The 16,343-nt window shown below is 42.7% G+C and overlaps 1 protein-coding gene across 6 annotated transcripts in view; it reads left to right on the forward strand.

The window, feature by feature from the left end:
- Positions 1–16,343, forward strand: part of usp25 (ubiquitin specific peptidase 25) — a 42,611-nt gene that overhangs the window by 17,614 nt on the left and 8,654 nt on the right. For 2 of the 6 annotated variants that reach the window (XM_087847077.1, XM_087847078.1), the window contains exons 7-19: positions 150–287; positions 3,753–3,829; positions 4,290–4,363; positions 7,129–7,280; positions 8,957–9,084; positions 9,183–9,278; positions 9,445–9,609; positions 10,803–11,041; positions 11,125–11,195; positions 11,273–11,501; positions 11,754–12,020; positions 13,812–13,951; positions 15,816–15,926. In XM_087847077.1, the coding sequence (XP_087703203.1) occupies positions 150–287; positions 3,753–3,829; positions 4,290–4,363; positions 7,129–7,280; positions 8,957–9,084; positions 9,183–9,278; positions 9,445–9,609; positions 10,803–11,041; positions 11,125–11,195; positions 11,273–11,501; positions 11,754–12,020; positions 13,812–13,951; positions 15,816–15,926 (1,887 nt within the window). Of the gene's footprint in view, positions 1–149; positions 288–3,752; positions 3,830–4,289; positions 4,364–7,128; positions 7,281–8,956; positions 9,085–9,182; positions 9,279–9,444; positions 9,610–10,802; positions 11,042–11,124; positions 11,196–11,272; positions 11,502–11,753; positions 12,021–13,811; positions 13,952–15,815; positions 15,990–16,343 lie in introns of all 6 variants that reach the window. The other 4 variants (XM_087847079.1, XM_087847080.1, XM_087847075.1 and 1 more) reach the window with 3 other exon arrangements.

Genomic DNA, 16,343 nt, shown 5'->3' on the forward strand with positions numbered 1-16,343 from the left:
ATTAATGGAAACATACTTTTTGATACTTTAGCTTTGCCTTCATTTTTTAATAATAATTGGGAAGATGCCTTTTGTTTATGACCTAGATTGCTTGTCTTCAGTAAGTTTGATCCACTCAGTTGTTGACACGGGTCGTGTTCTTTGTCCAGGAGCACAGGAACCTGCCCTTCATGCAGGAGCTGAGGAACCTTTTCTCTCTCATGGTGGGCTCCAAGAGGAAATATGTAGATCCATCACGAGCTGTGGAAATCCTCAAAGATGCCTTTAAGTCGAGTGAGTCACAGCAGGTAAGCCTCTTTCTGTTACAACCTGCTTTGCAGAATAGCACTCCAATGAAAAGACCTTTTTTGCAAGGAGGTCAGAGATTATGTTCTTAGTCCTCTGTTAGCCTTTCATACACATCGAATCAAAGCGACTGAAAGCATTTTTCAAATTGTACGGTGCTGTAAAAAACTTGTCAAATTTACACGTTTCAGAGCAGTAAAGATTAAGATAACCAGAGTAAATGCAAAAACCTTTAAATAATGATTTCATGTATTAAGGGTAAAAGCTATCTAAGTCTACCTGGCACGTGAAAAGGTAATTGCCCCCTTTGTTAAATCATGAAAGAACTGTAATTAACCACATTTTTGGACAGCTGAGTTTAAGGCTTTGCCAGGGCCGTTATCCATAAATGGAGAAAATGTCGAACAGTGGTGAACCTTCTCAGGAATGACTCGCGTAACAAAAATAAATTCTGTCGACTGACGAGATGAATATTGCACTTTTTGGAAGGTCTGAGCTCTGTTACACCTGGCAGAAAATTTATATAGTATTTCATCTGAAAAAACCCCAAAAACCTCTTACCAGCAGAAAACATGGTTGTAGTAGTGTGATGGTGTGGGGCTGCTTTACCTGGACCAGGATGTTCAGGACCTGGACGACTTGCTGTTATTGACGGAACCATGAATTCTGCTCTTTACCACAAAAGTCTGAAAGGAAATGTCCAGTTATCAGTTTGTACCGTGAAGCTTGAGTGTTCTTGGGTTGTACAGCAGGACAATGATCCATAACACACCTGCAAGTCCACCTTAAAAAACACACGAAATTAAGTTTTTGGAGTGGCGTAGTCAAAGTCCAGACTTCAGTCTGATTGAGATAGTGGACCAAAATTCCTCCACAGCGATGTGACCGATTCATTGTCATTTATCACAAACATTTGCTTCCAGTTCTTGGGGTAAGTGTTAGAGGTGGGAATCACCATACATCGTACGATACGATATTATCATGATACTTAACGCACAATACGATATTATTGCAATTTTTAAAAAATATTTTGCGATATTCAGATTCTGTAAATAAAGGTAAACTTTATCAATATTCATTTTTAAGTCTCACACTCAGTCTTTCTCTCATTTCAGTTTTATTGTTGACAAACTGAACGGTTTGTATTACAGTCTAGTCCAACTTAACTGAACGCAACCATCTGGTACAATTATAGCTATTCTGAACTATGCAGTTTATGAAAACTATGCAGCCCCTTCAGCAACTGAAGAATTTGAAAGTAAATTAAAACAAAATATAATTTTACATTAAATAAAAAAGTTTTAAACTTAATTAAAATAAAACATGTCTTAAATTAAAATAAGTAAACTGTCACATTTGGACAGTGAAGGAATGTCAGGATTCTTGCTCAGAAAAAGGATCAACATGCTCTGAAGTCAGAGCACAAAAACCTTTTTTGTAACAAAATATCGATTTCTGCTGTCCCTGTATCGATACATTATTAGCAAACAAAATATCACCATACTACACAGTATCCATGTTTTCCCCCACCCCTAGTAAGTGTGGCACATTTAGGTTTATGGGCAACAACTTTGTCCATGCAGGATCAGGTAGGCTAACATAGCTTTCTTTCCCTTAATAAATGAAATCATCACTTAAAAACTACATTTTGTGCTTCATCAGGTTAACTTCTACTAATATTAAAATTAGTTTAAGCATCTCAAATGTGTAATTGTGATAAATATGCAAATACAAATTACTTAGCAGAGTAATTCTCAATTCCACTTTACGGAGGCAGGCTACTGTTGACTAACGTTTGGAGTCCCAAAAGTTTGGGCGAGGTTAGCAGTCACCCTAGATGTCAGGCATTAGAGTTGGGCGATTGCTTCCATAGTCCATTCATCTTATTGCCCTTCAGTAGCTTTGCTGCTGATCGATGCCAATACCACCAGGCAGCAGAGGATCCTGCCATTACATTAGCACTAATATCCTCCATACAGTAGTAGCAGAAATATCCCCCTCTTTTTGTCTCTTATTTGATGATGATTATGATGGATTAGTCTCGGAATTAACTGCTGAGCTTGCACAAATACATCTGAGCTCCAAGTGTCAGTCACATGTGAAGCTCTGACATAAAACTATGGCTTGGCAGATAATTATTTTGTGAATAATGAAAGTATCCATCCATCCATCCATTTTCTTCCGCTTATCCGGGGCCGGGTCGCGGGGGCAGCAGCCCAAGCAGAGAAGCCCAGACCTCCCTCTCCAAAGCTTATCCGGGGGAACACCAAGGCGTTCCCAGGCCAGCCGAGAGATATAATCTCTCCAGCATGTCCTTGGTCTGCCCCGGGGCCTCCTCCCAGTGGGACATGCCCGGAAAACCTCACCCAGGAGGCATCCTTGTCAGATGCCCGAACCACCTCAGCTGGCTGTGGAGCAGCAGCGGCTCTACTCTGAGCCCCTCCCGAATGGCCGAACTTCTCAACCTATCTCTAAGGGAGAGGCCAGCCACCCTTCGGAGGAAGCTCATTTCCGCTGTTTGTATTCGCGATCTCGTTCTTTCGGTCACTCCCCACAGCTCGTGACCATAGGTGAGGGTAGGGACGTAGATCGACCGGTAAATTGAGAGCTTCGCTTTTACACTCAGCTCCCTCTTCACCACGACGGACTGTTACAGTGTCCACATCACTGCAGCCGCTGCACCAATCCATCTGTCGATCTCCCATCACTGGTGAACAAGACCCCGAGATACTTAAACTCCTCCACTTGGGGCAGGGTCTTGTCCCTGACCCGGAGTGGGCACGCCACCCTTTTCCTGATGAATATTAATGAAAGTATTAATTTATTATATAGTGCTGTCAGCGATCCGCAATAACTTGCTAATGGAAATTTGCTGTGTTAATGCGGTTATGGCGTTAACGTCAGTTTAACGAGATCAACGCTGGCGGCAATAGTATTATAGCATTAACTGCATCAGTGGGGAATATTGAGAAAGAAAACCCCAAACACTTAACTGTCTTTATTTAGTGACTGTTAACCTTCTTCGTCCCCTCTGAAGTCTGCCACAAAAGTTCTGTTGGCCATTAATTATCTGATTTGTGTGTTCATCCACGAAATGTGATAGACATGTATAAAATGTACGAAACTGTGCATTTGTTCTTCTTACGTAGACATTCTTGCTAGGCCAGAGGTTAACAGAGGTCAGCCTTGTGGCCCGTGTGCTCATCAGTCATGTCTCTCCTTCGTATTACTCAGGCTGGATAGACATTAACCTGAATTACTAGATGACATTGATATCTACCAGAGAGTGCCCTCGAGGCACACAGGCTACCTTTGAAGTTCACCAGGTTGCGAGATTCTCCAATAAGACCGCTGCTCTTACATCCAAAGTGCACGCAGATGATAGATGACATTGATTTGAATGACCTCCTTATTATTGGTTTTCTGCACTCTTATTTGTTTACTCTTATCTGTGCTTCGCTCAACAGCAGGATGTTAGTGAGTTCACCCACAAGCTGCTGGACTGGTTGGAGGATGCCTTCCAGATGAAGGCAGAAGAAGACAGGTAAGCGCAGCTGTACCTGGATCCAGAGGTTGCTGTGGAAACAGTGGCCCCATAGTCAGACAGGTTGTCTGACTTGCTGATGTTGTGCCGGTCTCAGACTACACAGTGTTTTCAAGTGATGTGACGGCCACTGTGTCAGATTAGACTATTAGAGTCAGGTTTAGAGAGCTGAACGGTAGGGAATGAGCAAAAACACTGTCACAAGGGTTCCCTTATTTCCCTCACCAGAGTTCAAACAGCTGAGGTAAACAGTTATTTGTTGCACAAAGCAGCCATTTTTGTTCCCAAACCAAATCAGCGGCGTTCTTCATGTGGGTTGTGTCATAATCAGGCTGATTATTGTGTAATCTGATCCCGACATTGGAATGTGACATATTTTAAAGGGCACAATAAAAAATGTCCTTGTTTACATGAAATGTGAAGAAGTGAGGCCTGTAACATTATCCTGATTTTTCTCCAGGGAGGGTGAGAAGCCAAAGAACCCGATGGTGGAACTTTTCTATGGTCGTTTCCTTGCTGTGGGGGTCCATGAAGGTGAGACGGGGTGTTTAATTGAAACCAATAAAGAGAAAAAAAGAGGCAGACTTGGTCGTATCACAGAGAAATACAGTGTTAGCATAGTCTGATTGCTGCAGCCGCAAAGCAAAGCAAGTCCTTGCCCCTAGTAATGAAAGGTGACCTTGTCTTAATGAGATGTGATCCATGCAAAAGAGGAGAGTGTTTGCATTGATTGTGGAAGACCTCGACGGCTGATTGACATTGTGCTTATTACGCATGACAGTACTGGCCCAGAGCCACCAAAAGCTGGGCCCATGGACTCTGCTGTTCACAATACGACCTTAATGCCTCATCTGCATGTCCCCTAGCAACTCCAGTCCTGCTCCTTTTTTTTAAAGTCACTTCCTCACCCTAGTCACTGTGAGGATGTGGGTGCTGAACAAGTAAAAATCACCTCGGATGTAAAGAAGTATAAAAGGTACCACGCACCTTTGTCTTTCTTTTAAAATTTCCAACACCTTTAATGTTGGGAGATAATATAATATATTTGTCATCATGGACACTTCCCTAATAAAATGACATCTGGCACCAGAAGACCATTAAAGCAAGTGACCAGCCTGACTTAAGCAATAGCTAAAACATTTATGTATTATAATTTAAATGATAGCGCTCCATTAATTGAGTATGTCATTAAATTATGGCCCATGCTTTGGAATGAGATGTGGCTCTTTGGTTGAGATTACTTCTATGGTAATACAGTATCCATCTTTTATGTACAGTTTGTGGTCTAGCTCAGTGGTCTCCAACCTTTTTTGCGCCACGGACCGGTTTATGCCCGACAATATTTTCATGGACCGGCCTTTAAGGTGTTGCGGATAAATACAACAAAATAAAACTAGTACCTGTACTGAAAAAAAAGAAAATTTATTCATAACACACGTGAAAAGACCCAGGAAAACCGAGTAAACAATAAAAACGCTAAAAAAATCAGGCTGAAAACCGATAAAAACCCTGAAAACTATACATTTCACACCTGAGCCTCAACTCTCGCGGCCTGGTACCAAACGACTCACGGACCGGTACCGGTCCGAGGCCCGGGGGTTGGGGACCGCTGGTCTAGCTGTTTCACATTTTAGAATAACTTTTTTTTCTCTGACGTTTATGTTATTTCCAGTTTGAAGCTATTTTCCCAAAATTCCATAACTGAAAGATGTGGAGCTGCACTACATTCTCAAAACATGTTTTCCTAACACTGCATGCAAAACCAGCCACACTATTCAGAGCTACTGGTTAATAAACACCCCAGTGAACTCTAATACAATTTAAAGAGAAGCATATAGCGACAAAAAGACAAGCGAGTGAGTCAGATAGCAGATTTTAAAAAACAAAACCAGTCTGAACTAGGGCTGCCACAAACAATTATTTTGATAGTCGACTAGTCACCGATTATTTTAGCAATTAGTCGACTAATCAGATCATCATCCATTGGAGTAAAACGTACAGCTTATTGCACCAGCAGCATCTGCTCTTATATAACTATCATTAGCTTACAGCTTTAAGTGTTTAAGGTATCTGCTAACTAAAAATAAAGACAAGATGATAGTTTATTGAATTTAAGTGAAATTTGCAGATTGTTTCGGTGAAGTTTAATAAACTCCTTGCTATCTAAAATATAACAGGACACCGGAGTAAATTCTCGAGCATCTCAGACTTCTGATAATCAGTTGTCTGCTTGATGTTTAGTCAGCTGTGTAAAAACTATAACTTTAATCTCAGCCAAACCGATTTACTCAGGAACAAATAAAATACTAAAAAAAGACAAACAATAACATTTTTAAGTTATCTAAGTGACTTATATATATTTAACCTGAGTAGCGAAAGACGGCGGTGGGTTTGAAGACGATTAGCCGGGAGTCCGGTGTTCTCACGGCTCTAGTGAGCCTTGCCCCCGGCTAGCTATCGAGCTAGTGGCTAACAGACGTCTCCGAAAACGTCGGAGCGCTTTTAAAAATATGTGGTGTCTTGATAAACTGAGCAGATATTTGAGGTTTACACAGCTACATTCTCGCCTGAAAATATGTTAAACGTTTATTTTGTGACCCAGAAAGAAAAATAAGAGTAATATTAAAACTAACTAGCTGCCGCCATTGTTGGAAACTGAGCAGGGCTGCGCTATGAATTCTGGGACACAGCTTCTTCTTCTTCGGGGTTTAACGGCAGCTGGCATCCTTGTACATGCAGTGCTGCCATCTTCTGTTTCAATCCGTTATTACACTCTTAAATCCTACTACTTATTCCTGCGTCTTTTGGGATCTTGCAAAGCTTCAAACGACGCGACGACTATTAAATCAGTCGTCGACGGTTTTGATAGTCGACTAATCGTGGCAGCCCTAGTCTGAACATTGGCCGAGTATCCCTTCAGAAATTTGTGCAGCACTGACATTCTGCTTACTGAAGAGGATTCAGGCTGTGATCCAGAACAAAGGTGGAAATACAAAGCATTAAGAAAATAAAAGATTTATATACTTCCTGCTGTTCCCAGTACGGGGCCAGTATTTAATATAAAAAACTGTTGCTTTCTGTAATTACAGAATAACACAGTTAATCCCTGAAGTGATGTAATTATTGGAATTTGATATAACTTTGAATCATGTTAGTGATATTGATGTTCATACCTCTACTGTTGCGTTTTGGGGGCATAGGCCACACGATAGACACTTAGTGTGCACTCTGGTTTTTCTCAGACGCTCTTTCAAGTGCACTCATCTGTCCATGTCTGTTGTATGTGTGCAATCCCACAGGTAAAAAATTTGAAAACACAGAGATGTTTGGACAGTACCCCTTGCAGGTCAATGGGTTCAAGGACCTACACGAGTGTCTTGAGGCAGCAATGATCGAGGGTGAGATCGAGTCCCTGCACTCAGCAGAGAATTCTGCCAGGTCTGGACAAGAAGTAAGTGCCAGAGCTCGCTAACAGTTAAGCTCCCGCAGAAGAACTTTAGATTTAGATTAGTTTTCCATCAGAAAGTGTTTTATATGTCACAAAAAATCTAATATCTGTCTGATCTTTCCATCTTGGAAAGAAAACACCTGCATATGGAACATTTGCTTGTTTGCATCAATATATATGTTCCACAATTCTATTTGCCATCGTCACCTCTCAGTGGCACAGAGAAAGCAATCAGGTTAAAAGTAAGAGATTATGTGCTGGATCCTCTCCAAAGGGCTAACCTCTTTGCCCTTATGTGACACCTGTACTATTTTGGGTTTGACCTCAGCTTAGCTGTAGCCTTGACTGCGCTGTCCCAGAGCTGCCTGGAGCAGCTAATTATCAGGCCAGCAGGTTTGCAGATGAGTATGGCACCCAGCCCTCTGGAAAAAACACCAGCCATCAGCACTGGAAATGAAAGGAGACAACGCCATTCACATCATACACAGTAGCAGGGTTTCACAGATTACTTAACTTAGGAGAGGTGAGAAGTGCAAAGTCACACAATGTGTTAGTTGGTGACTGAGGCTACGTCCACGGCGTGTTCGTCTGAAAACGCTCCGCGTCCACACTGTCGTTTTCAGTCGTTTTCACAGAGTTGTGCGTCCACATTGAAACGGCTAAAAACGCTTACCTTCCAGTACTGCGCACGCGTGAAACGTGAGACGATTCGACCTGTGCCATTTCCTTCTGCTGTTTATTTACTTTCCGGCTCTTTGAAATGTCGCGGCAAAATGTTGACGAAAGCGCGAAGTCGTTTTTTTAAAATAGATTAACAATGAGGTGGAGTTGTTGCTGCGAGTAACACAAAAGTACAAAGTTGCAAAAGCGAGTGAGAATTAAAGAATTTGAAGAATAGCTCTGTGGAGCGTTACAGACGGATATTAATCTTTAATAGGGCTGTCAAAACTGAGAGCAAACAAAACAGCTGCTGTGTAACGCCCTCTGCTCTCTTAGTTTAATTGGTCACTTGACTGCATCACGTGACTAAAATGTGTCATGGTTTTCTACGTTCTCTCTGTCCACACTGCTTTAACTTTGAGAGTATTTTAAAAACGCTGCGTTTTCCATGAGCAAAAACGGCGTCTCAGTGTGGACGGGAGGCCAAACGAAAACGCATTAGTGTGGACGTAGTCTCAGCCAACTAACTTGGTCATCTCAAGCCACAACAAGCTGTTTTATTTGTAGAAATAGCCAATCAGACAAAAGCTGGCTTTAAGGCACGGGGAAGGGAAATAATAAACTTAGACAAGAGAAAACCTCAAAACCAAGAATTTGTGTTAAACTCAGATATATTTAACAACCCTTAAGATTGGTTGCAGTGGCTCAGCATGGGGAAAAAAGATCCCAACCCAGCACGTTTTCCTCCAACACAGTGCTTCACTTTGCATCACAGTACGGCAAGCTAACCTGTTTATCTTGCATGACATTGTCCCCCATTTCTAATGGGAAAAAATACATTCAAGTATTTGAAACACAAAGTTAGTATAGATCAGTTTGTTTTCACATTCTGATACAGATCCAATGTCTGATTTTAAAAATGAGAACATGACATGTGATCTTGAAATTTCCAGTATCTGAGGGTCTGTATTTGATCCTTTTTGAATACCAAAATCCATCAACATCCAATTTTCTTACAGCATTGGTTCACAGAACTCCCTCCTGTGTTGACCTTTGAACTGTCAAGATTTGAGTTCAACCAAGCACTCGGACGTCCTGAGAAGATTCACAACAAGCTTGAGTTCCCCTCTATGCTCTACATGGATAGGTAACGTAATCAGGCTTTCTTTTTTACCACCTCCATTAGCCTGTAGTGTGTATATATGCAATCCTGACGCTCCTGGTGTGATATGTGTGTGTTGTCAGGTACATGGACAGGAACAGGGAAATAACCAGGATCAAGAGGGAGGAGATCAGACGGCTGAAAGAGCATCTGACACTCCTCCAACAGCGACTGGAGAGGTATGGCTTGTCCACTGATACCCCATTATTCAGCCAAGGTCAGCAGAACTTGCCAGACAGCCACAGTCATTTTTCACTCAAACTGCACCCTTTCATCTTCTGCCCTTTCCACTTTGTTGCTCCGTCTGCCTCCCTCCATCTCTGCTACGTCTTGTTTTTCTGTCAGGTATCTGAGTTACGGCTCAGGCCCCAAGAGGTTTCCTCTGGCAGATGTCCTCCAGTATGCCATGGAGTTTGCTTCCAGCAAACCAGTGTGTACCTCCCCAGTGGACGATATTGACACATCAGCACCCCCTGGTGGAACAACAGGACAACAACTGCCACCACCAAGGCGAGTTTTACAAAATAAAAAATAAAAAAAGCCTGAAGTGTGTGTCAGATTTGTACAAAGAAGGTGAAGATGAACGAGTTGAAGATTAGATGGTGCAAAAAAACAAATGGTAACAAAACGTGATAAAAGGTTAATATTATCACATTAAATCAGTCACAGTTACCAGAACAAACTCAGTCCTTCCACAGTTTCTGAAAATATATGGAACGTGGGACATACGAGAGAGGGCTGCGTCACGCAACACATGATGTGACGTCAAAACACAGGCGACAAGTCGAGCAAAATGGCAGTGTAAGAGAGTTTGTCACTGTAATGCCGGGCTCACACGGTGCGATTTTGTCAGTCGCGCGATTCAGCTCCTGCTCAAACTGCACGATTGACTCGCAGGGGTTAGAAGTTCATAGGTCACAATGCAAGGTCTCACAATATACGACCCGAGTGCTCACACTGTGCGTCCATAAAATGAAGGTTATAACAGAAATTCTGTCGCTCGCTCTCCCTCTCTGTCTTTCACTCACACAGACACACACCGCCATCAACTTTGCTAAATTGCTAATGAAAAACATGATCAGGCAGCTGTGATTGAGCAGCACTGTAAATGTAAATAAATAATTTTCACGGTTGTTGTGATCGTGATAATTTTGTGAGGCCACATCGAAAAGGCTCGGATGAGCTTTCCAAAGTTGTACAAGTGCCTCCATCGCTTGTGTCCAGATCACACGCTGCACTGCCGTGCTGCGCCGTCTTTTTCGCTGACATTTGTGTTTGCGCGTGCGCAGTGTGAGAAACTGCGGTGACACCCTCGCAACCAAGCGATTGATGATCGGGAGCTGGTCGTGAGGTGTTAATCGCTTCTCGTTACCCCACGTATACTACACGACGCACGATGAAGGCCAAACTCGGGCCGATCGCCAAAACGGTCGCACGACTCAAAAATCGGCTCAAAATGGGCCAAACATCGCACAGTGTGAGCCCGGCATCAGAGAGAGCCCAGACGGTTAGAGGCAGAGGGCACTCCTATTGACAAATGTGTCTGTAGGGACATGGAATAAACTATCCATTTAGAATTTTTGATTCGATTCTTATGGTTTTGTTGTTTGTTGCAGTAGCTGTCATTTCAAACTGTAAAATATCTGCAGTGTGAACTTTTTTTTTTTAGAGATGTCATAAAGTTTACCTTTCTAACCCTGCAGCACAGCTGAGCAGGACTCCTTACCTCCTCTGGAGAGCTCGGGCCTTGCGTCAGGTCCTGCCGCTGCTCCCTCTGCAGCCCAGCAGCAGAGAGTACCCATTCATAAGCCCTTCACGCAGTCCCGTCTACCCCCCGACCTCCCCATGCACCCCGCCCCGCGCCACATCACCGAAGAAGAGTTAAGAGTGCTCGAGGGCTGCTTGCACCGTTGGAGGAGCGAAGTGGAAAATGACACTCGTGGTAGGGCTATGCTCCTGTCTACCGCTATGCTGGCCGTTATTATGGCACATGCTAATAGGTCGTATATGATCCTCTACTTGCAGATCTGCAGGGGAGTATTACGAGAATTCACAGAACCATTGAGCTGATGTACTCGGACAAATCTATGATGCAGGTGAGCAACCCAGTCCTTTCACCTCGACTTGTAAAAACAAACCCAACCCTCACATTTCCTTGTTTGTGTTTCTGCAGGTTCCATATCGGCTTCACGCAGTGTTGGTCCATGAAGGCCAGGCCAATGCAGGCCACTACTGGGCTTACATCTATGACCCACATCAGCGTTGCTGGATGAAGTACAATGATATTTCAGTGACAAAGTCATCCTGGGAGGAGCTTGTCAGGGACTCTTTTGGAGGCTACCGCAATGCTAGTGCCTACTGTCTCATGTACATCAATGATAAGAAGCCATTTCTCACAGAAGGTAAGAATGAACTCTTCTCCGGTGCTTGCATCTCTCTTTTGGTTGTCATATTAGAAAAGTGACTCATATCAGAATGTTGGCTGGATTGTCTTTTGGGGTTTTGAGCTCTATATCACATTACTTTGTGTCATCAGCCTCTCTCTGTATCGATACCTAAATGTGTTTACTACACCTGATACTTCTGAACTGATCTGATTCCCAAATAGACATCAGGAAACCTTCATATTTCTTTTTCCTAACTCTCCATTGCAGAGGAGTTTGACAAGGAAACGGGGCAGATCCTCAGCGGCATGGACAAACTGCCGCCAGACCTGAAGCAGTATGTGAAGGAGGATAATGAACAGTTTGATAAGGAGATTGAAGAGTGGGACATCATGCAGGCTCGCAAGGCCCAACAGGAGAAGCTGGCACTGGCCACAGCAGCAGCAGCCGCCGCTGCTTCCGCGGCATCCAGCACTTCCACTTCCTCCTCTTCCCCTCAGCCCATGAGTATTGAGTCCAGCCCTCCAGACAATGCAGGTCAGAGCCATAACACTCACAATAGAGAGTAGAATTTATTAAGAAACAGCAGTATATATAAAATCTTTTGTTCCCTGAAGAGTTGTAAAACAATTAATTATACAATATTTATAGCAAAACAGAAAAGAGTTATTACAAAAAACTCTAAATGTATTTCAGTTGTACTGAATTATTTGTTGTTATTCAGGTAAAAGCACTTTTTAATCACATTCTGGTTACCTTACCAAAATAAAAGCATGGAGTCATATACATAAGGAAATGATGCAGAGGTGTCACTGCTTTAAAGTCCTTTCACACATGAATGGCTTGCCCTGCTCTAACCACTAGGTTGAGTGAGTGACCCGGTATTTGTGTTGAGGTGGTCTTTGTGTTCTGCTTCTGCTGTGTCACGATCTTCATGTGTACCACATAGGGCTGCCACAAACGATTATTTTGATGGTCGACTAATCAGATCATCATCCATTGGACGTAAAAGTACAGCTTATTGCACCAGCAGCATCTGCTCTTATATAACTATCATTAGCTTACAGCTTTAAGTGTTTAAGGTATGTGCTAACTAAAAATAAAGACAAGACTAAAAATAAAGACAGCTTCTCCTGTTTATTACATTTTAATGAAATTTGCAGATTGTTTCGGTGAAGTTTAATAAACTCCTTGCTATCTAAAATATAACAGGACACCGGAGTAAATTCTCCAGCATCTCACACTTCTGATAATCAGCTGTCTGCTTAACGTTTATTCAGCTGTGTAAAAACTATAACTTTAATCTCAGCCAAACCGATTTACTCAGGAACAAATAAAATACTGAAAAAAGCCAAACAATAACATTTTTAAGTTATCTAAGTGACTTATATATGTTTAACCTGAGTAGTGAAAGACGGCGGTGGGTTTGAAAACGATTAGCGGGAGTCCGGTGTTCTCACGGCTCTAGTGAGCCTAGCCCCCGGCTAGCTATCGAGCTAGTGGGTAACAGACGTCTCCGAAAACGTCGGAGCGCTTTTGAAAATATGCGGTGTCTTGATAAACTGAGCAGATATTTGAGGTTTACACAGCTACATTCTCGCCTGAAAATATGTTAAACGTTTATTTTGTGACCCAGAAAGAATAATAAGAGTAATATTAAAACTAACTAGCTGCCGCCATTGTTGGAAACTGAGCTGGGCCGCGCTATGAATTCTGGGACACTGCTTCTTCTTCTTCGGGGTTTACCGGCAGCTGGCATCCTTGTACATGCAGTGCTGCCATCTTCTGTTTCAGTCCGTTATTACACTCTTAAATCCTACTACTTATTCTTGCGTCTTTTGTGATCTTACAAAGCTTCAAACGACGCGTCGACTATTAAATCAGTCGTCGACGATTTTGATAATCGACTAATCGTGGCAGCCCTAGTACCACATATGCCTCTCCCTGTCGTTCTGTGTTTCTATTGGTTGTGCAAGTGTATATCACACACACACGAGCGCTGTCAGTCGACATGCTTGCATTGTTATTTGCTTGTTGAAGCATGAAAGTATTGTTGCACGGCGTAAGCAATAGAAAAAATGTTTGTGGGTTTATGTCAAAGTAAACACTAAACCCCTAACATTAACAACGCACAAACAAATGTCCCTCCTTTTACAGTTGGTATGAAGGGATAAATCAGCTGTCAGTGTGTTTTTAATGCTGTTAGTTGGAGACTGATGTGCTTTGAGGTCAGCCTGAAGTGGCCATTAAAAGAACTGCAGATTTTGTCACTTAGACTGTGCTGAAGTGTTGCTGCTTCTGTATGATGGTGGTGTGCTCCTTCTGTAGTTCCCCAGCAGGATCCTGAATACATGGAGCAGCCATCACCCACGAACGACTCCAAGCACCTGCAGGAGGACACAGAGAGGGCCATCTCCAGGGCTGCTGCTGAACAGGAGGAGAGGAGCCCTGAAGCGTTACTAAATGCTGTATGTAAAACATGCAAAGACGCACATTACAGAAGACTCACAACAAGTCATGCATGCGCTTTCTCATTCTAAACAAGTCACATTCATAAATGTATTCAACAAAGAGCTATGTCAGTTGAGAGCTGTTACTTAAACACTGCTTTAATCGGGTGGATCACGTGAATGCCTCTGTGTTAGATATGTTGCTTATTTTGATGAACTCAAAGAGCCATTGCTGGTCTGTTTAGTTCTCCTGGTTCACTCAGGCAGTTGGTTTAAACAAATAGACTGTAACCTCCCCCCGTACCAAACATACAAGCACCAAGCTGCACAGATACGAAGAAAAACCAGCTGATGAACATAAAGGAGCATTTAGCTTGTAAATGTCGGATGGCTTGTGTACAGTGGGACTCTACTGCCCCTGCATCACATGGGTAGGTTAAGCATTTTTCACAGGCTCACTAAGTTTCTTAAAGTAAAGTGCACTAGGGCTGCCACGATTAGTCGACTATCAAAATCGTCGACGACTGATTTAATAGTCGACGCGTCGTTTGAAGCTTTGTAAGATCACAAAAGACGCAGGAATAAGTAGTAGGATTTAAGAGTGTAATAACGGACTGAAACAGAAGATGGCAGCACTGCATGTACAAGGATGCCAGCTGCCGTTAAACCCCGAAGAAGAAGAAGCTATGTCCCAGAATTCATAGCGCGGCCCAGCTCAGTTTCCAACAATGGCGGCAGCTAGTTAGTTTTAATATTACTCTTATTATTCTTTCTGGGTCACAAAATAAACGTTTAACATATTTTCAGGCGAGAATGTAGCTGTGTAAACCTCAAATATCTGCTCAGTTTATCAAGACACCACATATTTTTAAAAGCGCTCCGACGTTTTCGGAGACGTCTGTTACCCACTAGCTCGATAGCTAGCCGGGGGCTAGGCTAACTAGAAACCGTGAGAACACCGGACTCCCGGCAAATCGTTTTCAAACCCACCGCCGTCTTTCACTACTCAGGTTAAACATGATATATAAGTCACTTAGATAACTTAAAAATGTTATTGTTTGGCTTTTTTCAGTATTTTATTTGTTCCTGAGTAAATCGGTTTGGCTGAGATTAAAGTTATAGTTTTTACACAGCTGAATAAACGTCAAGCAGACAGCTGATTATCAGAAGTGTGAGATGCTCCAGAATATACTCCGGTGTCCTGTTATATTTTAGATAGCAAGGAGTTTATTAAACTTCACCGAAACAATCTGCAAATTTCATTCAAATTTAATAAACTATCATCTTGTCTTTATTTTTAGTTAGCACATACCTTAAACACTTAAAGCTGTAAGCTAATGATAGTTATATAAGAGCAGATGCTGCTGGTGCAATAAGCTGTACATTTTACGTCAAAATGGATGATGATCTGATTAGTCGACTAATCGCAAAAATAATCGGTGACTAGTCGACTATCAGAATAATCGTTTGTGGCAGCCCTAAAGTGCACCATGGATGATACCTGCTTGACAACTTGGCCCACTGAAGTCTGTAGTGTGGATTTTTACATAAAATAAGCCATTTAGAAATTTTCCACAGCCAGTACTGAGAGGAGGAACAATTACAGCAACTCAAAAAGATTATTTCCCACCTAGGGGAAACACTGCTGTGTCATGTTTATTCAACTTTCTGCCCCACTTTTCCACAACTGTTCCCACTGAGTTTTAACAAGGATTCAGAGTTACTTGCATAGTTTAGAAAAGTCTTATGCGGAGATATAAAATGAGCTCATTTTATTCAAACTTTTTTCCTCTTCCTGTTTCACCTTTGCCCTATATAATGTTCCTTCTGTTTCCATCAGTCCTCCATCGTTCCTGTTTCATCTGTCCCATTTTCTCTCCAGTCTCTTCCCCCTCCCATCTCCCCTGAGCCCGAGGTCCAGACGAACACTCCCGTAACCCCCCCTCCCGACCTGGTCACAGAGGACGAGTCCCCTGGCCAGCGCACAGTCGAGGTGGCCATTCCTAATGTGGGGACATTTGTCATTGAGTCAGAGGAGGGGGGGTATGATGATGAGGTAGCTCTGGCTCCATCAAGTGTTGTCTGAGCCTGTTTGATCTATAGAATGAGAGGTTCATTGCCCAATTGTGTTGGCTCCATAGAGCATAAGGTTTTTCACAGTGCAGTGCAGTAAGGTTGGCCCCTTTGTTGGCTGCTCTGCGTTACTCGTGTGAAAAGTCTTTCGTTGAGCCGTCGACATCGCGGCACAAAGTCAGGTGGAGCTTGTGCAGAAAGCTGGTGTGCTTCATGAACCACACACATCAACAGGCGAGACCACTGCTTCATACTGTGATGCACATGTGCTCCTATATGTATGATGCTACTTGCTAGGGCTGCACGATTAATCGTTAGAAAATCGCGATCTCAATTC

This window comes from Neolamprologus brichardi, chromosome 10 (assembly GCF_056152115.1).
Source record: "Neolamprologus brichardi isolate AB-2024 chromosome 10, ASM5615211v1, whole genome shotgun sequence".
NCBI lineage: Eukaryota > Metazoa > Chordata > Actinopteri > Cichliformes > Cichlidae > Neolamprologus > Neolamprologus brichardi.